General features: G+C 40.2%; 1 protein-coding gene across 1 annotated transcript in view; it reads right to left on the reverse strand.

Moving 5' to 3' along the window:
* Positions 1 to 11,869: 11,869 nt before the first annotated feature.
* Positions 11,870 to 26,613, reverse strand: part of SERINC5 (serine incorporator 5) — a 53,622-nt gene continuing 38,878 nt past the window's right edge. Inside the window, exons 9-12 of the mRNA XM_070743248.1 lie at positions 26,415 to 26,481; positions 21,948 to 21,987; positions 17,589 to 17,736; positions 11,870 to 13,612 (exon numbers count right to left, since the gene is read on the reverse strand). Of these exons, the coding sequence (XP_070599349.1) occupies positions 13,465 to 13,612; positions 17,589 to 17,736; positions 21,948 to 21,987; positions 26,415 to 26,481 (403 nt within the window). The 3' untranslated portion in view covers positions 11,870 to 13,464. The remainder of the gene's footprint in view (positions 13,613 to 17,588; positions 17,737 to 21,947; positions 21,988 to 26,414; positions 26,482 to 26,613) is intronic.

Consider the following 26,613-nt stretch of genomic DNA (forward strand, 5'->3'; position numbering starts at 1 on the left):
ACAGAAACTAGCACTCTTGCAATAAATTATACACAGGGGTAAAATGCTCCTGGTTCGCTCGTGCCTGTCGGATGTCGGAGATCCGGTCGTTGTTCTGTCTGGGTTCCCCCAGACGTCAACACCAACTAAAAAGGGTATCCAGACATGCTGGTAAAAAGCAAAGTCATTTAATATCTTTGAAAACAAACACAGATAACAAAAACTGTTCTTACAAACTGGAATGCTATGAAGCTTCACAGAAGAGTCACGATGGCCAGACAATACAACAAGCTTCTTGCTGGCACACACACCACTGTAGATAATAAAACCCACGCCTCCCCCAAGTTTTCAGCCTTCGAGGCCACAAGCCAGAATCAGAAATGCCAAGGATCGAAGCAAGGTCACAGGACTCCCAAAAGATAACTCTCCACAATACAGGAAGGATGGGCCTGCCTTTTCAACCTTTCTGAGGAGAACCACACCCAAACCCAGCTGTTGCCTATTAGGGATGGAAATACCTGGCTAATTGTCCCCTTCGTTGTGCTGCCCTTCTCTGCCTCATATCTATGATGGCTTGTGCGTTCTCATCTAATGACTCCAGGCTGCTTGCTGGGGAGAGCTCCCCCCCAGGGGTCTCAGACTGTTCCCCCTCCTCCTTGTCCTGACATTCCTGTTCCCCGTCTGCCTGGTTCTCCTCCTCCTCCTGTTCCTCGTCCTCCCCCTCTGAGCATGGAGCCGGCAGAGTTCCAGCCGTTCCCTGAGGAGCCTCAGACTGAATCACAACAGTCGTGAAGGCAGTGAGTGGCTCCACCTTTGGGCCTGGATGCTGCCATTTGGGTTCTTTTACCCTCTGCCCATGCGCAAAGCGTTCTGTGCATGCACAGAGGCTAAAAGAACCCAAATGGCGGTGTCTGGGCCAGGGGTGGAGCCTTGCATTGCATTTGTGACCAATTTCCGGCGACTGACATGCACGGGTGAACAAGGAGCATTTCAACCCTGATTATACAGATCTGTTTTCATTTATTAAACTCAGTGATAGAAATTGAATTAATTGGCTCCCAGTATGAAAGAAAAATATATTGGGGCAAAAAAAAGCAATAGCTTTTAGTGCACACATTTAGGAGATGCACACAGGAGGCTTTCCAATGCAAGCATGGAGCAAACAACGAGGAGCATATCGCCAACTGTTTGGCAGCTGTGCATACAAAAAAGCACAACAAAGGATGTTCTTTCTGCACCAACTCAGGAAGCTCAAACTGCCCAAGGAGCTGCTGATCCAGTTCTACAGAGGAATCATTGTGTCTGTCATCTGCACCTCTATAACTGTCTAGTTTGGTTCTGCAACCCAACAAGACTGACACAGACTTCAGAGGAGAATCAGAACTGCAGAAAAAACAATTGCTGCCAACCTGCCTTCCATTGAGGACCTCTATACTGCACAAGTCAAAAAGAGGGCGATGAAAATATTTACCCCTCGCATCCTGGACATAAACTGTTTCAACTCCTACCCTCACACACCTGGCTTAGTGACACCAAGACAACTAGACACAGTTTTTTTTCCAAACACCATCACTCTACTAAACAAATAATTCCCTCAACACTGTCAGACTTTTTACTAAATCTGCACTTCTATTTCTAATAGTTATTCTCATCATTCCTATCAACCATTTCCTCCCACTTAGGACTGTATGACTGTAACTTGTTGCTTGTCTCCTAAGATTTTTATTAATATTGATTGTTTCTTCATTGCTTATTTGACCCCTATGACAATCATTAAGTGTTGTACCTCATGATTCTTGACAAATCTATATTTTCCGCGGAGTCTGCGGAGAGGGGCGGCATACGAATCTAATTAATAATAATAATAATTATTATTATTATTATTATTATTATTTCAATACAACACAGCAAACGAGATCACTATTCTGGATTTCGTATTTCATCACCAGTCGGGCGCTTCCCAAGCACCTAGGACTGTGTGATGTAGCGGCGAATTATGTTTGCCGATCCCAGTAAAGCGGCCTTTTGCAATTGACAGATGGAGATTTTGTCAATTCCGATGGTTTTCAAATGTCCGCTGAGATCCTTTGACACTGCGCCCAGCGTGCCAAGTAGCACTGGGACCACTTTCACTGGCTTATGCCAGAGTCGTTGCAGCTCGATTTTTAGATCTTCATATTTCACTAATTTCTCTAGCTGCTTCTCCTCAATTCTGCTGTCCCTGGGATTGCAATGTCAATGATCCATACTTTCTTTTTCTCTACAATCAGGATGTCTGGTGTGTTATGCTTCAGAATTCGGTCAGTCGGAAGTCGGAAGTCCCACAGTAGTTTTGCTTGCTCATTTTCGACCACTTTTTTGGGCTTATGATCCCACCAGTTCTTTGCCACTGGTAAATGGTAGTTCCGGCACAAGTTCCAGTGGATCATCTGTGCCACAGCATCATGTCTATGCTTGTAGTCAGTCTGTGCGATCTTTTTGCAGCAGCTGAGTATGTGATCAATTGTTTCATCTGTTTCTTTACAGAGTCTGCACTTTGGATTTTTCAATTCTGGCTTTGACAGCATTTGTTCTAATGGCCTGTTCTTGTGCCGCCATTATTAGTCCTTCTGTCTCCTTTTTAAGTGTTCCGTTTGTAAGTCATGACCAGGTCTTTTCTTTATCCACTTTGCCTTCAATCTTCTCCAAGAACAACTACTACTACTACTACTACTACTACTACTACTACTACTACTATTATTATTATTATTATTATTATTATTATTATTATTATTATTATTTTATGTACACTGAGAGCATATGCACCAAGACAAATTCCTTCTGTGTCCAATCACAAGGATTATATTCTATTCTATTCTAAAACGGATGTTTTACCTATCGTTGGCCACATGGACCCAAGAGCAGGGGGTTGCAACCCTGTTAAAAGATGCTGGAATTGTAGCAAATAGCTATCTGAAAGGACAAGGAAGACTTTATCGCCTCTCTTTTAGACAAGGGGGCTGACGGCAAGAATTAGGTGGCCCTGCAGTTTTCACCTACTGTTCTTCAGTTAAATGTTTAGCTTGCAAGGGATCTGCTGTTCATTGCTTCTGCTTCTCCCCCTTCCCTTTATCTATTCTCCAGTCCCTGCTTCCATGCTGAGCTGCTTCTGGTCCCCGCTGGTTTCAAAGACGTGAAAAGTAGCCAAGGCTTCTTTTCACATGAAGTCAGCCAACTTGCTGAGTGCTGAAATAGCTGTTAAGCAGAGGCATTCATCCAATGGCCTAAGAATGGCCTCCTCTCCCCACTTTCTTTGCACAAGGGTGTCTGTTGCAGTGTTTATATACGTGCACGTGTGTTGGAGGTTGTTTATATCTATTTCAAGAGACACCTGCGTGTATGTGTTTATCAATACGCACATGCTACACACACTCCTTTCTGGATTATTACAAGCTTTGCGTTAACAGCTGGAAAAGATATTAAATGATCCATCTGGAATGCTAATCTCAATGAAGGAGAGAAACGTGGGCTGTTGTTTGTGTATCACTTTATCCCCCTGATTCCACAGCTCCAATCATCTATACAGTGGTACCTCTACTTACAAACCTAATTCGTTCTGTGACCAGGTTCTTAAGTAGAAAAGTTTGTAAGAAGAAGCAATTTTTCCCATAGGAATCAATGTAAAAGCAAATAATGTGTGCGATTGGGGAAGCCACCGGGAGGATAGAGGCCGTTTCCTTCCAGAAGATTCCTAGAGAGGCCCCACAGAGGCTTCTCGCCTTTTCTGGCCCTGTTTCCTCCCAGGAGATTCCTAGAGAGGACCCACGGAGGCTTCTCCCTGCCTTTTCCTGTTACAGTTTCGGAGGCTCGGGTTTGTAAGTGGAAAATGGTTCTTGAGAAGAGGCAAAAAAATCTTGAATACCTGGTTCTTATCTAGAAAAGCTCGTAAGTAGAGGCATTCTTAGGTAGAGGTACCACTGTATTTGAAACTACCATCCACTTACGCAAGGACAGGATTACAAAGAAACATTGCTATTGCATTCATAGTCGATGAAGTTTATTGTTTCAAATAGGGCGAACCAAGATGGCTGAGATTTCCTACAATGGGGGTGGGGGGAAATCAGTTTTCAACATAAAGTTTTCAACATAAGCCTAAACCAGGTAAGAAGAGGCAAAAATATTACAGGTAATCCTCAATTTACAACAGTTCATTTAGTAACAGTCAGAGTTACGACGACATGAAAAAAGTGACTTACGGCCCTTTTTCAGTTACCTTCGCCACATTCTCATAATCGTATCAAAATTCATATGCTGGGCCTTGTTCATATTTATGACCGTTACTGTGTCCCAAGGTCACACGATCCCCTTTTTTAAATTTTATTTTTGTTGTGGTTAGCTCTGACCCAGCTCCTGCCCCAAGGAATGTGGATGTGAGGGAGACATCCACATGCCGCAGGTCTGTTTTGCTCCTGGTGGAATCTGCTGATGAAGGCTCCTCTGACCAAGAAGACATGAGTGACAGGGAGGAGGAGAGTCTGGCAGACAGCTCAGAAGGAGATCAATTATCTGTCCCCTCCTTGGATTCAGAACAAGAGTTAATGATACAGCCACGACTGCGGAGAGCGATGCATAGGAAGCAACAACTGAGAGATTATTATCAAAGAAAATGAGGCCACCTGTGGGTGGGTGGGGCTGTGGTAATTAGTGAGGCTGCTATAAATAGCAGCCTGTGGGTTTGGCCATTGTGGAGGATTATCTGATTGTTGTGTTTCGTGCCTGCTTTGCTGACTTTGACCTTTGTGTGCTGATTTTTCCCCGCTTTGAAACTAAACCAGAGCAAAGTGTGTTTCACTTTGTGAAAGAAGGACTGTAAATTGCCTCACAGCTGCAAGCTAAGCATCACAGAACTGATAAGGGGCTTGTACAAATTACCAGTTTGTTTGGAGACCAGTGCTCTTTGCTATACAAAAAGAGTGCTTTGTTTATTTGCATTTTCGGTATAAAGAACATTGTTTTGAATTTTCAAACGCGTGTGTGTCTGAAATTGTATCTGTGCATTTTTGGGAGGATTCTACCAGAGAGCTCGACAGAACAGCTAACATGTTGTAAGCCTCCCCGAGTCTAAGGAAAAGGGTGGCATTAAAAAAAATCAATCAAACAAACAAATAAAATAAAATAAACTTTTCAACTGAAGTGATTCACTTAAATACTGTGTCAAGAAAGGTCGTAAAATGAGGCAAAACTCAACAAATGTTTCACTTAACAGAATTTTTGAGCTCAATTATGATAATTAGCCGAGGATACCTGTTCTCATGATATAAAAGATCTTGAGTCAATCCCATATTATAGAATTGCTCACAAGAATGTCCATTGTCATTTATTTCAATGTCTTTGGGTATATTGTTTAATATGTTCCATATAATAATAAATTGCCCAAGAATATGAGAGTCTAAAGAGGTTTCTTCACTGTTTTTTTTTTTTTTAAAACCCAGATTATTTAGATTCTAAGACTGTAGTGGTCATACTTACAACAACATGGTTGCATCATGTGTTCCCAGGATGTTGCAACCATAGAAGACATTCCAACTGTCAGGCTCCCAAATCTTGATCAAATGACTGTGGGGATACTGCAACAATCATTCACTAATCTGACACTCTAGATTAAGGGTCCCCAAAATTGGCAACTTTAAGACTTGTGGACCTCAACTCTCAGAAGTCTCCAGCCAGCTACACAAGTCTTAAAGTTGTCAAGTTTGAAGACCTCTGCAGATGTGTTGGTTCACCTTTCAGAATTCTGATTTGGAATTCTTTGAGTAGCCATTCCAACACTTTGAAGAGGCACCACCAACTGGAAGATAGAAAGCTAGATTTAATTGGCAAGCGATCAAATTTTTCATGTTTAACATTTTGTTGAGTTATAAAATATTGTAAAATACAAAATATAAAAGTTAATAGAAAAGCATGGGGAGGGGGAAGAGAAGTGAGGAAGGAAAAGGGAAAAAAAGTATTGACTTCTAACTCTCTGTGTTGTAGTAAAAGGGTTAACGCCAAATCTCAACTTCTTTTGCTTTATCATAATATGAACAAGCCACTTCTGTAAAGATCTATCAATCTACTCAGTAAAACCCAAAATCAAATTTTCATTCTTTTCCACTTCAAGAATGAAGTTCAGAAGCAGTCTCCATGGGGAAACAAAAGGGCTTATGTTCTTCTCTTTCAATTTTGCCATTTCAGTAGGGGATCAAATTTTTATCAATGGAATAACTAGACTTTAAATCAGCATAAACAAAGGTATTCCTGTGCTGCTGTTGAGCAGAAGGAAAGACTCAATATTCAAAAACACAACTTGGGTTTGATTGGAACTCCTTTTTGAATTCATTTTGTTTCTTTTTACCTTCTGAAAAATACATACTGCTGTAAAGATCTCCCATCAAACTGTTCATGTCAGTTAGATATTTACTTTATTTATTTTGAGAGTTCCTATATTGGCATGTATGAAAAATTTATCATGAACAGCAATTTGCGTGGGGAACAGTTGAAAGAACTTTGTTGGATTTCTTAAAAGATCACAAAATAGGGTAAAAGACCCCTCAAGGCCAGTTGAATTTACTAAGTATTTAATAAATAAAAAAAGTCAACGCACTGAAATAAAAATCCAATAAAAACCATGAACCTCAAACACTGATAGAAATGATGTGGCATTCACGTCATTATATCATGTTGCAAATTCTTTGCACAAAGAAAATTAGTCACTAGGAAGAAGATGATACTGTATCTGGCTTTTTCTTACTTTTTTCTCCCTCTATCAATAAAATTGTTACTATCTTCATGGAAGGCATTCTAAACTTTGAGCTCCCATTTGTCTCTGAAGTCATGGTGAATTTGCACAATATGCAACCTTTTGATCAAGTTTAGACCAGGGGTCTCCAACCTTGGCAACTTTAAGAGTTGTGGACTTCAACTCCCAGAATTCCTCAGCTGGCTGAGGAATTCTGGGTGTTGAAGTCCACAAGTCTTAAAGTTGTCAAGGTTGGAGACCCTTGGTCTAGGTTCATTCAATAACATATCAGTCAACAGTCTTTTAGCTCGGTGGGTTATATGAGTACAGCCAAGTGGGGCAGAAGTGATTAACCCTTTAACCTGGGTTTTATTAAAAAACCATAAAAATTGTAAGATGTGCCTATCTTTTTTCTCCAACTCTATTAAGAGAGGAACTGCAGATCATGTAGTTAAACTTCCCACTAGGTGGCAACAGTCATCTTAGACTTCCCAATTTACATTACGCTGAGCTCAGGTTTACATCAGGACATTTCATACAAAATTGTTGCACTTTTCATAAATTTTGGTTAAATTCCTTACCTCATGGATCATACAATGTCCTTTCTTTTGGATGAAAGTTATAAAGGTAAATTTCCACTTCGTCTTTACAAAACTCAATATTTTTTTTGTCTATGGAGTTTGATGGACCATATTTAAGTTTTTGATAAATATCCTAAACTTGTTATATGATCTGATTCACATTAAACGTCTAAGTTAGTGGGTGGTTTCTTAGTTTCTGTCTCTAATTGAGAGTAATGGCTTAGACACTAAGTGGCTTAGGTCACCTAGAGTAGCTGATAACTTTGTTCATCTCTCTTCTGGTTAGTAATTTAAAGAAACAATTGACCACCTATTTACGGTAACTGCTGCAAGAAGATTGCACAGACTGACTACAAACAATGGCAGACAAAGTAGTAATAATTGGATATAGTAATAATTGGATATAGTCTATCTTTTTTACTCCAACTCTACAAGAAATACCATTTCTTGCAAGCAAGAGCTGGTGGCATTACAAAAGACACAAAGTAATAAAAAATGAAAAAGCTAAAAAGCTTCTGTGATTTTAGAAATTGAACAAATAAGCACTTGCTACACTAACAACCCAAACTCATCAACTGTTGATCAGAAAGATGTTGCCGTTATCTGTAGGCAGCAGAGAAAAAATTGGAGGAAAAAATTCACAACACAAAGACTTGCAAATAGTAAAATGAGTGTAGCAAAAGAAAGCAAAATTAATACCAATATTAATAGTGTACAGTGGTACCTCAACTTAAGAACTTAATTTGTTCTCTGACCAGGTTCTTAAGTAGAAACGTTCTTAAGTAGACGCAATTTTTCCCATAGGAATCAAAGTAAAAGCAAATAAAAGCGTGAAAACCCATTAGGAACAAATAAAAGCTCAGAATTTGGGTGGGAGGAGGAGGAGGAAGAAGAGGAGGAGGAGGAGAGTCGCTGCCGAAGGAAGAAGTTAAGGTGAGGGGAATAAAAAAAATCCAAAACTTTAAAGCTTAAAAAAAAAAGAGGGACTCTGAGGCAGCGAGGAGGAGCACGTGCTTCCAATACATCTGGCGCGAGGCTGCCTCCCATACATTGCCTCCCATACACTGGCTGCTTCTGCTGCTACCTGTTGCCTCTTCCTTCCCATGCTGAAGGGCTCCCCTCTCCTCTCATTCGCTCACTTTGTAGCAGGCGCCTTTCCTTCGCTGTGGTGACTCCTCGGCTGCCCAGAGCGAAGGGATCGTTTCTTTTCTCTGGGCGCTGGCAGAGGTTTATTCCCTGTCCAAGCGCCCAGAGAAAGGAAAATGTTTAGTTTGCTCTGGACTGCCAAAGCCTACTTAAGCACCACCAAAAGGCTCCTCTGGCAGCTCAGATGACCGGGATTAAAGGACAAATAGCAGGAAACTGGCCGGACCTTCGTGCCACTCTCAAATTTCCTGGGAAATTTTTCTGGGCTCAGGTTCTTAAGTAGAAAATGGTTCTTAAGTAGAGGCAAAAAAATCTTAAACACCCAGTTCTGATCTCGAAAAGTTTTTAAGTAGAGGTATTAGGTACAATCCCAAAACAATTGGAGCACCACTCGAACATCGTGGCCATTGACAAAATCACCCATCAGTCAATCGCAAAGGGCAGCTTTATTCAGAACAATTTGCACACTGCAACAATACCTGCAATACCACCAAACACAACCTGCCTATCCCACATCCTAGGGAAGAACTTGAAAGGTGGATTAAAATACTACATCCACTCTAAAAAACTGATTGGCTATCTGACCCACCATAAAAAAACCAATACAATTATACTGGGTTAATGAGTGACTCAGAATAATCTATGAACCATTAGCTGAATTTGTCATCTTGCTTCCAAAACAAGGTCCAATAGTTCCAAAATATGCGTAATTTTGTATAACATTCACACACCTGAGGATCATCTTTATTCTCCAAACGTTTCTAGATATTCCCTTGAAAGTGTTACTGGACACTCAGAGAAAATAAAAGGCTAATTGCCAGTGTCCAAAGACAGGAAAGGCTCTGGGAAAGTAGTCTAGGAAGAGCTGAGATTAGATAAAATAATAAAAAATAAAATAATTCTTATTCATTCAGAGTTTAGAGTTTACCGGCATAGCTCTCACTCTAAACACCATATTGGTTTTAGCAGAGATTCTGAAAACACAATATTTCAGATCATTTTTAAGTTTTTCATGATCAAAAGAACTAAAGACAGGTTTCCACTGCTATTTAGATACCAGGTCCTATTTATATGTAGAGGTTTAGCAAGAAGCACTGTAACAAAGTGGTTTTATTTTTAGAAACTAGTAATCTGTGGCATACTGAAGAAACCCCTATATTTGTCTCAACAGTATAGTTCTGTGATCCAGTTTAAATATAACCAGGAGAGCCTTCTACTTAGCAACCACAAAACAAGCTGTCGGAGGGGTCTCTCCAGGGCAGATTGTATCATACAATTAAGTAGTCAGCAGGGAAAGCCTGCATTAGATGACTTAACACTTTCAAGTAAATTTTATTTTATTTATTTTGTCCAATACACAATACACATTGAAGAGAATAAACAAGTACAGTATATATATAAACAAAAGGATAGAAGAAAAGATATAAAAATAGAGGAGAAGATATATGAAAGGAAGAAAAGATAAAGGAGAGACAATTGGACGGGATGGAAGGCACACTAGTGCACTTATGCACGCCCCTTACTGACCTCTTAGGAACCTGGAGAGGTCAATTGTGGATAGTCTAAGGGAAAAATATTGGGGGTTAGGGGTTGACACTACTGAGTCAAGTAATGAGTTCCACGCTTCGACAACTCGATTGCTGAAGTCATATTTTTTACAGTCAAGTTTGGAATGGTTAATACCGTGTTTCCCCAAAAATAAAACACTGTCTTATATTAATTTTTGCTCCAAAAGTTGTGCTACGTCTTATTTTTGGGGGGGGTGCCTTATATTTCTCAAATAAGACAAATTCACAGGCAGAAAAGCTGACACCCCCAAAGAAAGTGTACCGTACGGTACACTGATTACGGTACGGTACCTGTCAGTATGGCACCCACACACACAAACAACGGCACTTATATGGTACAACAGTATACTCCTGCTATTGCAGCTTCCGGCCACTGCAGTGGAGACTGTAATGGCGGTGAGACAGCAGCAGACTGTGTCTGCTGTACTGGACGGTACAAAGCGATGGAAGGGGCCAGCAGGGGACGCCACATTATTACAGTACCGCTATGAACAGCTTTGAATGGTACCGTATGTTTTTCCACCGTACCGTAAACTTGACTACGCCTTATTTTCGGGGGATGCCTTATATTAGCAAATTCCGCAAAACGTCTGACATGCCTTACTTTTGGGGTAGGTCTTATTTTCGGGGAAACAGGGTATTAAGTTTGAATCTGTTGCGTGCTCTTGTGTTGTTGCGATTGAAGCTGAAGTAGTCATTAACAGGTAGAACATTGCAGCATATGATCTTATGGGCAATACTTTTTCTATATTTTTTTCTATAATTTTCTATAATTAAAACAATTTTCTATAATTTGATTGTCTGCTGTGTTCTGTCACTGTGTTCTGTTACTTATAACCTGGTCATTATGTATTTGGACTATTGCAATGCACTCTACATGGGTCTACCCTTGAAGAGTGTTCAGTTAGGGGCTCCTCGGGTGGCCCGTGTAAAATGTCTGTGGCATGAGCTGCATTGCAGAGTCCTTGGTCTTTGTGACAGTTATTAGCTCTGCTTTCTCCAAGACATCTTCAGTTTGCCATACCTCTTCTGGAAGCCTCCCAACTGTGGCAACCATTATGATCCTACTTCAGCTTTCCTTTGCTTTACAGATCTGTGAATGTCATAAATACTGTACAAGGATTGGCTGCAAAGTTATTTAATTACTGTAATAACTGAACCGTCACTAAGTGAGGCAGTTGCTAAACGATGTCTACCTATAATCGATAGGAATAAATTAGTGCAGATCAACAAAGATATACCTTTGGTATATCAATCACCATCATTTTTAAAATGTATTTTTATGTATTTTGTCAAACAATTATAGGATGGTAATTTGTACTAATAAAACATTAGAAATAGTAACGCCCCTTACAGAGCTCTTAGAAAGGGGGAGAGGTCAATTGTACATAGTCTAACGTTAAAGGTTTTGGGGTTAGGAGTAGAAACCACAGAGTCTGGTAGTGCATTCCAGGCGTTGATTACTCCATTGCTGGTTTTATTTTTTGCAGTCTAGTTTGGAGTGGTTGACATTTAGTTTAAACGTCAATTATATGATTAAAAATCTTATCATATGAATAAAATCATATGAATAAAAATCTTGCTGACACTTTATTTAGAGATACATATATTATTTATTACTTAAAGTTGAAAAACATTCAGAAGTCTAAATAGACAATGGCAAAGATATGCTGCAAAATTATGAGAATACACATCCTTTCGCAGTCAAATATTTGCTCCCATACTTGAAACTGCTTCTCTGATTAAGGTGATCCAATGATTCCTTAAAAAGCTACCAAGAGATATTTGGACTAAAAGATACAAATGGACATGACCATGAATATATGACATGCCAGTAATTGAAATTTTTAACAAACTCAAAAGTTTATTGATCAAGGAATTACACTTATAATACTTTTTTTAATATGAAGTTATTCTTGAAAACTCCAAACACAAAACACTTTAAAAACACCAGTTGCTTGATTTGTACTATGAATTAATTTCAAAATCCCAACCATTAACTTCCCCCAATATTGACTTATATTTCATGCAAATAAAAACTGTAATGTAACAGAATAAAGTCCCTGGATATTTACACAAGGTCAACACTGTATCAAAAGTTTTAAAAAAGAATTAAAAAAGAATTGCATATGAAGAATTATCCCAAGATGAAAATACAGTTAATAAAAAATAGTAAAGCAAATTATTAGTTTCTGAAGTTAAAGTATCACAGCTTTGTCCATCTGCTTAGCTTTGAAAACAGGCACTTCTTCAACATCGTAGTTGGTTTCCACTTATCACAAATATTAAACGGAAGCAGCTGTTGTAATTAAGGTAATTCACACACAAAAAAGCATGACAGCATCAGCCTACTAATTCTAGTGTAATTTTTCCAGGCACATGGGAATTGAGCTCCCACAGATAAATCAAAAGAAAGCAGTAATATGCCTGTTTGGAATTAGTTTAGAAAGCTAATTCTTAAATTTAATATCACAATGTAATCCTAAACATGTTTAATCTGAATACAGTTATGGTGTGTTTCATGGTTCTTACTTCCTGATAAAGAACCATGTTTGGACTGGAATCCAAATGAATTTCCAAATGAAACTTGATAGGCATGGGGGAAAACCTGTATGCCAAATTAGGAATTGGAAATGAAAAATGTTTATTACCACTGAAGATACAATTCAAACTATGATAATAAAATTACTTTGAATTAATTTTCCCCCCTAATTTAAATATGAGTGCATCAAAATATATTTAAAGATGAAACCGAAGAGATGCAGGAAAAAGAAAGAAAAATAAAATAATCACAGACTACAGACTTGATAAGACAGAATTCTTATTTTGTTGTCCACTATTCCTAACGGAATACTTTGAAAAATGCATTTAGTCCCACGGTGGCTCATAATAATTAATTAATTGCACCAACATTTACAGTGTTGCACATCCCAGTCAAATTTTCAGGTTCCATGTTTTGTCACCCAATTAATTCATAAAAGGTGCTTTTCATTAATATAAATAAATATTTTTATACTCACAAATCCTTCTCATTCACAGTCCAGATTTGTAATAATTTGAGATCTAATATAGAATAAAAATCTCCTTGACCTCATACTCTTCCCACCAAATATGACATCTCATCTAGTGAAGTGTTAAACTCTTTTTCATACATCTAAATAAATGGGTTCAGGTGTATTACTTACTATGGAATACCAAACACATGTGCACATATATTCAAGATCCAACTGACTTGCCACATTGAACTAAGATATGTTTTTTTCAGTGTCCTTTTAAATTCAGATAAGAATAAAAAAATTATTTTTAAAAAATCTGTCTCAAAATGCAAGTGTTCCACGAGAGAAGTACTGTCCTAACCATCAATGTTAGGAAAACAATTATAACAGATAACTTTGTGATTTATTAAATCAATGGAGTTATAACAGAAGCGGTTTCAAACGTAGAATCCTCTGGTTGGGCAGCATAAAGGTGCTAAAAGAGTCCACAGGTAGAGAAGGACACACACCCAGCAAGAAGCCATTTTAATCCAGAAAATAGACCAGGTTCCAACGAAGAATTTTTCAATCGCAGCCTCTTCATAACTATGATAAAAGGAAGTGGAGGTTAGCTAATTTGCTGTCACACACATCAATTCTAGAAGGAGGGTGCAATTCTAGGACAACTTATTTCAAGGAAACTGTACTGCTCTCCCCCATATCCTATTTCCTCACTAAGAAATGTGTGTATATTCAAACACGTTCAATGCTATTTTCTCCCAGATAACCCATGCATAGGATTCTGCTTTCAAGTACCTTGTGCAGACCAGACATCATGAATTTTATTACATTTCTAATAAACCTATGATAAGTGATGTGAATTTAATAAACCATTTCAGAATACAGTTCTGTAAATGCCAGCCATAATCCATTATTGTTAATTTGCAGTGCAACAATTAAATCTAAAACATTTACTTTTGAAACATTTGATGTATCCTGTTTGCAGAAACAGAAAGATGGATTTGTGCATTTAAAGTATCTAACTACATCATCTCAATAATATTTATATAATGTTGTGGTTAGCTCTGGACCAGCTCCTGCCCCAAGGAATGTGCAGGTGGATGTGGGGGAAACATCCACATGCTGCAGGCCTGTTTTGCTCCCGATGGAATCTGCCAACGAAGCCTCCTCTGACCAAGGAAGCGTGAGTGACAGGGAAGAGGGGAGTTTGGCAGACAGCCCAGGAGGAAATCAATCATCTGTATCATCCCTGGATTATGAACAAGAATTAATGACACATCCACGCATGCGTAGAGGGATGCATAGGAGACAACAACTGAAGGATTATTACAAGAGAAAATGAGGCCACCTGTGGTTGGATGGGGCTGCTGTTATTAGTGCTACAGATAAAAGTGCAGCCTGGTGTTTTAGCCTCATGGCAGTTTATCTGATTCATTGTTTCATCAAGATCGTGGTTTTTGCTCTTCAGGATTGTGTGTGTGGACACTCTGGACTTTAGAATTGGACTCAATTTCCCAGTTATTGGGTGAGCAATTGGACTGCATTTAACCTGTGCCTTGGTTTGACATTTAAAAAGGGAGCTGTTTCTGTTTTTCTGTTTATAAAAACTTTTGGGTTTTCCTTTTATCGTGTGGTGTGTGTCTTCCTGGACTAATTACCCTGTAATTACGAGCAGTTGAGACACGCCGGCAGAACATATAACTGGCCAGAATTATTTACCTGATTTTACAGGGAATGGAGCTTACGCTGAAGGAATAATGAATTGTCTAAAACCACCAAATAGTTTATGTGAAAGGTGAGATTTAATTTGGAAGCTTCTGTTATCCTATGCACCATTTGGCAGAAGCCTGCAGCGTTTCCCTGAAAATAAGACCCAATATTTTTTGATATCAGCAAGCAGGCGCAGTTGGAGCCACAGCTGCAGCTTCTTCCTGCTTTAGCTTTGCCCTCATTGGGAGTGGGGTGGTTCATGGTGAAATGGTGGGGTGAATTTGCCTGCGAGGTATTCCTAACGCCTCAGCAAGAGAGGAGGGTCACTTGGATAGGAGGCTGAGAAAGTAGTAATAGCAATAGAATTTAGACTTATATACCGCTTCGTAGCGCTTTTACAGCCCTCTCTAAGCAGTTTACAGAATCAGCGTATTGCCCTCAACAATCTGGGTCCTCATTTTACCCACCTCGGAAGGATGGAAGGCTGAGTTAACCTTGAGCTGGTGGTGAGATTTGAACTGCTGAACTATAGCTAGCAGTTAGCTGAAGTAGACTGCAGTGCTGCACTCTAACCACTGCGCCACACAGGTGCAGTAGAGTGCGGTGGGCTTAATACGTGAGGTAATACGTGAGGAGAGTAAAGTGGGGTTAATATGTGAGGTAATACGTGAGCAGAGTAAAGTGGGGGTAATACGTGAGGTAAAACGTGAGCAGAGTAAAGTGGGGTTAATAAGTGAGGTAATACGTGAGCAGAGTAAAGTGGGGTTAATACGTGAGGTAATACGTGAGCAGAGTAAAGTGGGGTTAATACGTGAGGTAATACGTGAGCAGAGTAAAGTGGGGTTAATATGTGAGGTAATACGTGAGGAGAATAAAGTGGGGTTAATACTTGAGGTGTGGCTACAGGTCAACCTTGACATTTCTCCTTCCTTCCTTTTGCGAATTTTGGGCTGCATGCAAGGAAAGCAGATGACCATGGCTTATTTTTCTCCCCCAAACTCCACCAGAAATAGGTCTTTACAAGATTTGTTGCACCGGTGCCTCTTGCGGCAGGATGCAATGAGGCTTGTTGTGCCGTTGCGTGAGTGAGCAGGTACACCGCATGATGAAGCTTGTGGCATTGCCGCTGTTTGCATGCACAACACTACAAGTCTCATGGTGTCCTGGCACAAGGGATTGCGCTGGTGCAACAAGCCTCACAAAGACCCATTTCTGGTGGAGTTTGGGGGAGAAAATTAAGCCAGGGTCTCGGCTGCATCTGTTTTCCTTGCCAAGCTCGACCTGTACCAACACCTCACGTATTAACCCTTCTCAGCCTACTACCCAAGTGACCCGCCCCTCCTGATGCCTAGGAATACCTTGCTAGCGAATTCAGCTACCATTTCGCCTCAAAGCATCCTAATGAAGGCAAAGCTGAAGCAAGAAGAAGTGGCCACTTGTGTGTTGGCTGCTGGGCAGCATCATGACAGGTGCTGGGATATGGGAGTCCTGGTTGTGGCGGTCCTAAGGTAAATGGGTACGGGATGCATGGGGTAGCTCCCCCTGCCAACCACACCCTAGCTTTATTTTTACTCTCACAGCACCTCCTACAACCAGATGGTGAAAGGGGCTTAACTAGGGCTTGTTTTCAAGGTAGGTCATATTTATAGGGAAACATGGTAGATTTCTTGAGGGATAACCTTCTTCCAAGAACATCTGCCTACTTACGTGATCCCAGAGCATGCATCTTTCACATTTTGTCATCTTATGGGACCTAGAATAAGCACCCTCATGCCCCAACTTTTCTCACCTTTAAGACTGTCACAGCCTGACTCTTATCTCAGGCATTATGGGGCCAGAGGACTGGAAGTCACCTATTGATTTTGTTTATGTGCACAGTTGCCATTTTATATTTGGTGTTTCCAATAGTGGGCTGCACCTGGTATAGGTCACACTATAGTGTGGTAGTGAAAATCGTGATGTGCATGCAGCTGCGCGTCCCTGATGCATGAGGGCCCCCGCCTTAGATACGGCTTCTGCTCATGTGCCGCAAGCGAAATCTCACGTGAGGACACATGCATGGAAGCAAAGAAATCGCCCAAAATCGGCGAAATCTCACTCATACAAGCATCCTTGTGTGAGATTTCGCTCCCTGTGCATGCGCGGAAGCTGAATCTTGTGCCGGGATGCACACACACCAGACACGCACGCCCCTGCACCAGTCACCGGGAGTGCACCGGTAGCACCAGCGACGGGAAGCCCTTCCCTGGGTGTTTTGTATATTAATCCAGTCAGAAGTCTAATTTCATTTCTACCCCGTTAGGTTCTATGCAGTCCTCCCAAATTCTTCTCCAGGAGGCTAGGTTGCCTTGGAGCCATTATGATGGGGCTTCATGACTTCAGTAACCGAGTTGTCGAAGCGTGGAACTCTTTACCGGACTCCATAGTGTCATCCCCAAACCCCCAACACTTTACCCTTAGATTATCTACGGTTGACCTATCCAGATTCCTAAGAGGTCAGTAAGGGGCGAGTACAAATGCACTAGAGTGCCTTCCGTCCCCTGTCCTATTGCTCTCCTGTATCTCCCATACCTTTCTTCTATTCCTATATCTCTTCTTCTATTCTTTCATTGATATGTTCTATTACTATACCTTCTTTTCTATTATTTCTTAGATATATTTTACTATGAGTATCTCCTCTATAACCTTCATCATGTATTTTACTATGTGTATATAGATATATACCCACTAAAACCCTTGTTGCGTATTGGACAAAAAAAATAAAAATAAATAAATAAATGACTGGAGAAAGAGGACAAGAGGGGTTTCCACAGCATAAAATCAATCTGTACATTTTTTTCGAGGGACTTACTGGAACCAATGGGTAACAGTCATCATCACGTAAAGCGACGCCAGGAAGAATACAAAGTGGAAATAAGCATAGCTGTATACTGTTCCTTTCTTTTCATCATAAATGACTCTCTGGCCACCTTTTTTCCCAATATGCTCTTCAACCTCAGCTGGGCAAAACAAACATAAAGAGAAATATGATCTGCTTTAGATTTAAATCAGTAACATATACTCAGAATAAAGTTAACAATGCAAAACAACCCAGTGTCGAGTTTGAAACAGCTGTTTTAAGCCTGGAATGGTCCCACGACAGCTGTTTTAACCTCAAAACACTTTTGAAAAAAACTGATACAGCCATTTTACATTTGAACAGGGTCACTTCAATTCTGAAACGTTTTGCAAACCCCATACTTGCTTGGGAAAAATCCCTGGTATTACTTTTCAGTTAACCCAGCTAGGATTGCCTTGACTGAAACTCAACTAAAAAGATTGGGAAGGGATAGGAATCCATTCTTTTTTTTTTTTTTCAAATATTTTTATTAATTTTCTTTAAAATGACAAACAAACTTACAAACATTTAACATACATTGTAGGGATGTATCATCCCTGCTCTTCTCAAAAGTATAATTGCAGATACAGAAAAAGGAATACACAGTTAAATATCTAATTCAATGCTACTAATACAAAAAATATCTAGTAAAAAAAAATTTACTGTCATATAAACATTTCTAATTAATTTCAAGTCAAAAAATTCTTTAGAAAAAACAAATTTCTATTCTATCTATGTAAACTAGATCTAATATAAATCTTAATAAGAAAAAATCATCTAATATATCTATACTTATTGCTACTCTTCCCTTCTTTATTTTTTTATTCTTATCTATCCATTCATAAACTTTGTTCCATGTTGCGTAAAATTTGGTTTCTTCCTGTTCATTCATACTTGCTTGGGAAAAATCCCTGGTATTACTTTTCAGTTAACCCAGCTAGGATTGCCTTGACTGAAACTCAACTAAAAAGATTGGGAAGGGATAGGAATCCATTCTTAAAAGTACTGTAGTATGCTAAAACTAACCATGTTTAATTAGTCCCCTTTCATAGTGATCTTTCTTTGAAAGTATTTTGCTTAAAGTGATAATTGCTGGTCTTTGGTCAAGGAAAACAGTCATGGAGAGCTGAAGTTTAAGACTCCTGATCTTGAACAATTGATAGTAGGGTCAAGATGCTCCCTAAAGTGGCTATTCTTCTGTTTGGTATGTTTGTATATTTCATTTCTCCCAGGCCTTAAAATCCTTCCCACTTGCAGAAGGACACTCAAATACAAACTTTATTACTGAACGACCTCCCTTCTCATTGTTGAGAATTTTCTTCTCAATTTAATGGCAATCTATTATAATTAATTCCAGAAGAAAATATATTCCACTGACACATGGGATGAAAATGCTATTTTCCATCCACAGATACGTTCTTTTCAAAGCTGCATCTGTAATCAACATGCTTGTGGTTATAGCATATATTTTAAGTTTCATGCTTCTTGTGTGGTTTTATGGTTTTTCTCCACACACAGAAGCAAATCTAAAAAAGAAAAACTGCAGTGCCTTCAAGATGACAAAAATAACCTTTCAAGGGAATCTTTTTTAATACGCATGTACTGTATCTCAAGTTTTAAGAGATTCTATATGCATTTGAAGATTTTGAAAATGCTGACATATCTCCAAAAGGCTCTCCCTCCACCCCTAATATATAAGAAACTAGCACCCCATGTAGGATTTATATCTTAATTCCTGGCGGTGAAGGCAAATAACTGGTAGCTGAAAACTCCGAACTAATCCAAAAAAATAAATCATAGTACAGTGATACCTTGTCTTACAAACCGCTCATCATACAAACTTTTCGAGATACAAACACGGGGTTTAAGATTTTTTTGCCTCTTCTTCCAAACTATTTTCACATTACAAACCCAAGCCGCCGCCACTGGGATGCCCTGCCTCCGGACTTCTGTTGCCCGCGAAGCGCCCGTTTTTACGCTGCTGGGATTCCCCTGAGGCTCCCCTCCATGGGAAACACCACCTCCGGACTTCTGTGTTTTTGTGATGCTGCAGGGGAATCCCAGCAGTGCAAAAATGGGCGCTTCGCTGGCAATGGAAGTCCGGAGGTGGGGTTTCCCAGCGAGGGGAGCCTCAGCAAAATCGCAGCATCACAAAAACATAGAAGTCCGGAGGCGGGGTTTCGAGGACTTCTTTGCGATGCTGCAATTTCGCCGAGGCTCCCCTCACTGGGAAACCCCACCTTCGGACTTCCGTTGCCAGCGAAGCACCCATTTTTGCGCTGCTGGGATTCCCCTGCTGGGTGGGATACCCCTGCAGCATCACAAAAACACGGAAGTCTGGAGGTTGGGTTTCCCATGGAGGGGAGCCTCAGGGGAATCCCAGCAGCGCAAAAATGGGCGCTTCGGTTGGCAAAAGGGGTGAGTTTTGGACTTGCATGCATTAATCGCTTTTCCATTGATTCCTATGGGAAACATTGTTTCATCTTACAAACTTTTCACCTTACAAACCTCGTCCAGGAACCAATTAAGTTCGTAAGACGAGGTATCACTGCACTTCTGTTAGCAATCGGATTTTATTAACTGCAGCTTTAAAAAGAATCTATTTCAGTGCCTGTGAAAGTAAATTTAAAACATGATGCAAAGTTTTTATGACATTGATAGCACTTATAAAATCTACAAACCCAATCAAATTCAAAAGTAATCAGAATTATTATTATTCTCATGTTTATTTATTTATATCCTGAGCGGATGCGTTGGCACAGCAAGTTAATGGTGCTGGACTGCCGGCCAGAAATGGCCTGCGTTCCAGCACTTCAAGCCCAGCTCCACAATATGGAATGATTTCCCACCACTTGCTCCCCGGTTCCTGCCCACCCAGAAGTTTGAAAGCATGAAATATTGCAAGTACATAAATGGATATCGCTTTGGCGGGAAAAACCTAGCTGTGTACATGTGTGCGGACAGCGCAAGCTGCTGCTGGATCTGGCTGGGTGAGAGGCAATGCAACAGGGGGAAGGAAGGCCAACACAACCAGCAACCCAAGCGCCACTAGTCAGCTGGTGCAAACTAGTTTGCCCCTTGTGCTGCAACCAGGATAAACACATATGTTCTGAACAGAATGAACTAGTAATTTTGACTGCATTGCGTTTATTGTTTGTAGATTTATTTATTTATTTATTTAGATTTCTATGCCGCCCTTTTCAACCAACTCAGGGTGGCTTACAACATAATAAATATAATACAAAACTTGTAGAAATCTGACCTATAAAGTGCGCTATATGGCATCGGGCCATAATACCTAGAGGACCGCCTCCTGCCGCATGAATCCCAGCGACCGGTTAGGTCTCACAAAGTTGGCCTTCTCCAGGTCCCATCAACTAGACAATGCCAGTTGGTGGGGCCTAGGGGAAGAGCCTTCTCTGTGGGGGGCCCGGCCCTCTGGAATAGGCTCCCACCGGAGATCCGTACTGCCCCCACCCTCCTTGCCTTCCACAAGAGTCTCAAGACTCACTTATGTTGCCAGGCCTGGGGCCATTAGATTCTTGCCCGCTAGCCGATGAATGGACTGAGAGAAACTGATTGAATGAGAATGACTGGGTTTTTTAGGGTTTTTAGTTTTAAATTAAATATTTAATTAATTGGATTAGAAATGCTATGTATTGTTTTATTATATGTTGTGAGCCACTCTGAGTCCTTGGAGAGGGGCGGCATAAAAGTCCATAAATAAATAATAAATAATTACAAATCTAAAAAAATTCTAAAACCCCATTGTCTTAAAAAACACAATCATCGACATTCATCCAACTAATTTAACCATTTGTGGCTGGAGTTAGCTCTTAACACTCACAGCCCCCCCCCTCCCGTGCCTGCCGACAAAGATGTGTCTTCAGGGCCTTGTGAAAGGCCAGAAGGGTGGGGGCGGTGCGAATCTCCGGAGGGAGTTGGTTCCAAAGGGCCGGAGCCGCCACAGAGAAGGCTTTTCCCCTAGGCCCTGCCAGAAGACATTGCCTGGCCGACGGGACGGGGAGAAGGCCAACCCTGTGGGACCTAACCGGTCGTTGGGATCCATGAGACAGAAGGCGGTCCCGTTATGCTGTATACCATCCGTTAAATAAATAAATATTTATATCCCGCCTTTATTATTTTTACAAATAACTCTAGACAGCCAACATATCCAACACACCTTCATCCAGTGAAGTGCATTGAGTTGAGACAGAGTGACTGACCCAAAGCCACCTGGCTAAGGCGAGGTTTGAACGCACTGTCTCCCACTTTCTCTGTTTTAAAGAATACAAATCCGCATAAAAGAAAAGAAAAAAGGCCAATTCTTACCATCTCCATCAGGGGCACAGCAGAAACAGCAGCGAGCTATCTATAAGAGAGACAACAAAGCCAAAAGGTTTTTTTCCCACTAATTCAAAAACAAATAAGTCAATACTGATACTCCTCAAAATATTTCAGTGAAACATTATTAGGACATCACTGGATTAAATTCACTGTACAGTGAACTTAAAAACCAATCAAATTATTTTTTTTCTGACGTACTTTCATTTTCATTCAAAGGACCATGGTGCTACGATTTTTATACAGCCAACTTTTTTATTTTGTCAATAGCTTACATTAAAAATAAGGGGGGAAAAATGAAATATATGCTTGCAAAGAATGGATTTTGCTCTTTTAGTTTTTTTCCCCTTTGAAATCAGATTTTTTTTAAAAATAATAGCAACATATAGGTACTCCTTGCTTAACGACGGTAATTGAGACTGGAATTTCCATTGCTAATTGCATGATTGCATCAGTATCTGTTGCCATCTCACAGGACCAGAACTTGTGACTTCTTACTGGCTTTTAGTGAAGTCAATGGTGAAGCCAGCAAGAAATTGTAAGTCCCTGCCACAAGCTTTTCCTTCGGTGGGAAGCAAGAAGGCTGCCAAGCAGGGGAGTGCCTTATTATTTTAATTTTATTTTTTATATATAAAAGAGAAATTTAGGCTGGTCGTTAGAAAGACAAAGGTAATGATGGATGAAATGAAAATAAGTTTTAGGATGTTTTATTAATTTATATATAAGAGATTATGTAAGCATATTGTTAGGCATTGATGGTGTATAGAAACATAGAAACATAGAAGACTGACGGCAGAAAAAGACCTCATGATCCATCTAGTCTGCCCTGATACTATTTTTTGTATTTTATCTTAGGATGGATCTATGTTTATCCCAGGCATGTTTAAATTCAGTTACTGTGGATTTACCAACCACGTCTGCTAGAAGTTTGTTCCAAGGATCTACTACTCTTTCAGTAAAATAATATTTTCTCATGTTGCTTTTGATCTTTCCCCCAACTAACTTCAGATTGTGTCCCCTTGTTCTTGTGTTCACCTTCCTATTAAAAACACTTCCCCCCTGAACCTTATTTAACCCTATGACATATTTAAATGTTTCGATCATGTCCCCCCTTTCCCTTCTGTCCTCCAGACTATACAGATTGAGTTCATTAAGTCTTTCCTGATACGTTTTATGCTTCAGACCTTCGACCATTCTTGTAGCCCGTCTTTGGACCCTTTCAATTTTGTCAATATCTTTTTGTAGGTGAGGTCTCCAGAACTGAACACAGTATTCCAAATGTGGTCTCACCAGCGCTCTATATAGCGGTATCACAATCTCCCTCTTCCTGCTTGTTATACCTCTAGTGCAGTGTTTCCCAACCTTAGCAACTTGAAAATATTTGGACTTCAGCTCCCAGAATTCCCCAGCCAGCATTCGCTGGCTGGGGAATTCTGGGAGTTGAAGTCCAAATATCTTCAAGTTGCTAAGGTTGGGAAACACTGCTCTAGTGTATGTGTTTTCATGCATGTATGTTTTTCAAGTTGGAGAACAAAAAATAAAAAATTATACCCGAATGGTGCATGACAGCTGCGATGCATGACTGCAGCATTCCTTCCCTGATTCAGGCTGTAGAGCAGTGTTTCCCAACCTTGGCCACTTGAAGATATTTGGACTTCAACTCCCAGAATTCCCCAGCCAGCATTTGGGAGATGAAGTCCAGATATCTTCAACTGGCCAAGGTTGGGAAACACTGCTATAGAGCATGCAAGTGGCAAGGCTGAGAGGGGCACAGCTCCGTGGTGAATATCTTCAGTAGAGCTGTATGCATATGGCGCAAGTGTGGTAGGGTTAGGCGTGCACGGTTTGAGTGTATGTGCACTGGGTGCATGCGTGCATATCATGTGTGAGGGCAGCTAGTCACCTGCTCAGCCTTGGGCAGGGACTCCTTGGGAGAGAAACTGCTGTGACAGGAACAACTTACAATCTTTTCACTGACTTTGTGAGAAGGCGGCAGGGAAAGTCAGAAATTATTTATTCATTTATTTATTGGATTTATATGCTGCCCCTCTCTGAGGACACAGGGTGGCTTACAACATAATAAAGGAGCAATACAGCATCCTAAATCCAATTAGTTTAACTAAATTAATCTAAAAACCTCCTAAGGCCATTAAAAAACTCTCATTCCCATTCAATCAACTAACTTACAATACATTCGTCGGCCAGGGAGCTAGAATCTAGTGACCCCAAGCCTGGCGGCAGACTTTTCAAACTCTTGTGGAAGGTGAGGAGGGTGGGGGCAGTACAAATCTCTGGGGGAGCTGATTCCAGAGGGCTGGGGCCCCCACAGAGAAGGCTCTTCCTCTAGGTCCTGCCAAGCGACACTGTCTCGTTGACGGGACCTGAAGAAGGACGACTCTGTGGGACCTAACCGATTGCTGGGTCACATGGGGCAGAAGGCAATCCCGCATAATGATGTATCCATAGGATACTAAAATTGATGTAAATGCAAGCCAGTTGCCAATCATGACCACTTGACTGCAGGGACACTGTGACTGGCGCAATTTCAAGGACTGTAAGTCGTTGAAATTGTAAGTGTCACTAACTGGTTGTTGAATAAGCAGTCGGTCACTAAGGACTATCAGTAGTTAGCTAGCTATGTAACTTTGTAACATACAGATGATAAAGAAAAGTTTTTAAAGAAAAGTTTGTTTATTTTAAAAAGCTGTATAAAACATTTTTTTAAAGCAAAGGAATATGCCTCCGTTTTGACAAAGGATTATTACAGCACGAAAGTACATTCTGTAAATGCACATGTTTAATTTTGACAGTCTCTCATTATGTTCTTCTAAATAAATATGAACACCAAAATAGCAATGTAAAAAGTTATGTTTAGCAGATATTCTGGTCTCGGAAATCCTTGCAAGCTGCAGATAGCAATGTTGCCATGCATATAAAGAGTCCTTCACAATGTGGATAACAGTCAAGTTCACATGCAAGAAAGCCTCTCTATTTAAAAGAAGCAGCTGGAGAATTATGTTTACATTTCTAATCAGGAGACAAAAGAGCTTCTGTCACAGGGAAGAATGAGACTTACAATTAGTTGCCTGCTGCTAGTCTTCTCTTTATGTTTCCCTACAATAGTTCTTGTAGTACTCTTTAAGAGCAAATGATCTAAAAATAATGCTATTATGGTACACTTCAGTACTACATTTCTAAGCTCTCCCGTAAAGCTTGAACTATTGTCCCAGACAGCATCCATCTGGGATAGCTCTTGCTTAGCACGAGAACACGGCTTTCTGCTAGCGCTGTCTGAAGTGGCAAACATGTGATAACACATGTCACAACTTTGACATTGCTGTTTGGTCCAAACAAGATGGAAAGGATAACAATGACAGCAACATTATGGAGAGCATTAAAATAAGTAAATACCCAATGTCCCAGACAAGACATTGAGGCCTTTTATGAAATATCTCTTTGAACACTTCAGTAGCACCTGCAAAAAGTACCAACTGGGGGATACTAACATAAAAACAGGTTTTAGATCTTCTGTTAACTCAAACAAGTGTACATAACGAGAATAAAATACATTCATCAAAAATAAAAAGATACAACACCTAGTGATTCTTAATCACCAAGGTTACCAATAAGCTATCAAATCATATTAGGAAATAAATTTATTTGCCGTATTATTCAGAGTATAAGATGCACCTTTTTCCTCCCTAAAAGAGGGTAAAAATTAGGGCGTGTCTTATACTCTGAATGCAGCTTTTTTCAAAGCTTCCCCCCCCCCCCCAAGCCCTCACTAGCTGCTAACAAACTTCCCAGCCCTTACCTTGCAGGCTCTTTCATTGTTTTTCTTTGCAAAGAATGTTTTCCAAGCCCTAAGTCTTTGCTCCAAATGTTTCTTTCCAGCCCTAACCAGGTGCCAACAATGTTCCCAGCGCTTACAGGCTTGCAAGCTCTTTCATCGTTACTCTCTCCGAATAAAGGTTTTTTTAAGCCCTAACCATGGGATAAAATAATGTGCTGAAGCTGGCCAGACTAAGGATGCAAGCCAGATAAATAGGGAGATTCCCCCACCCCTATTTTCCTCCCCCCAAACTAAGGTGTGTCTTATATTCTGATGCGTCTTATACTATGAAAAATATGGTATTTTATTTATTTTTCAAATTTATAAGCCGCCCCTCTCCTGACGGACTCAGGGTGGCCTACAACAATAAAACGGATATAAAAATAAAAAAATTAGATGCAATAAAAATGAATACAAAAGTTAAAACCCAATATAAAGCACACATGCAACCATCACTCACTCATAATACTGACAACTTTAAGACTTGTGGACTTCAAATTTCAGAATTCCCCAATCACCCATACTTTATTCTGCCTGGGGAATTCTGGGAGTTGAAGTCCACAAGTCTTAAAGTTGAACACCCCTGGGCTAGAGCAACAGGTTGTATGACAATAAAGACTCACTTCAGTTTCAGGTGTTACATATATCCCTCTGAGTGCTTCAGAGCTTGCTCGTGTTGTTGAGGTCAAACTAGAAAAACAAACAGAAAGATGGTTCTGTAATAATACTGTATATTGATGTACAAGAGATATTTTCTTTTCCTAGCAACATATAAAAGTTTCAACAATATGCCAATTCCTATGGCACCGAATTTAATATGAA

This window comes from Erythrolamprus reginae, chromosome 2 (assembly GCF_031021105.1).
Source record: "Erythrolamprus reginae isolate rEryReg1 chromosome 2, rEryReg1.hap1, whole genome shotgun sequence".
In the NCBI taxonomy this organism is placed as follows: Eukaryota; Metazoa; Chordata; class Lepidosauria; order Squamata; family Dipsadidae; genus Erythrolamprus; species Erythrolamprus reginae.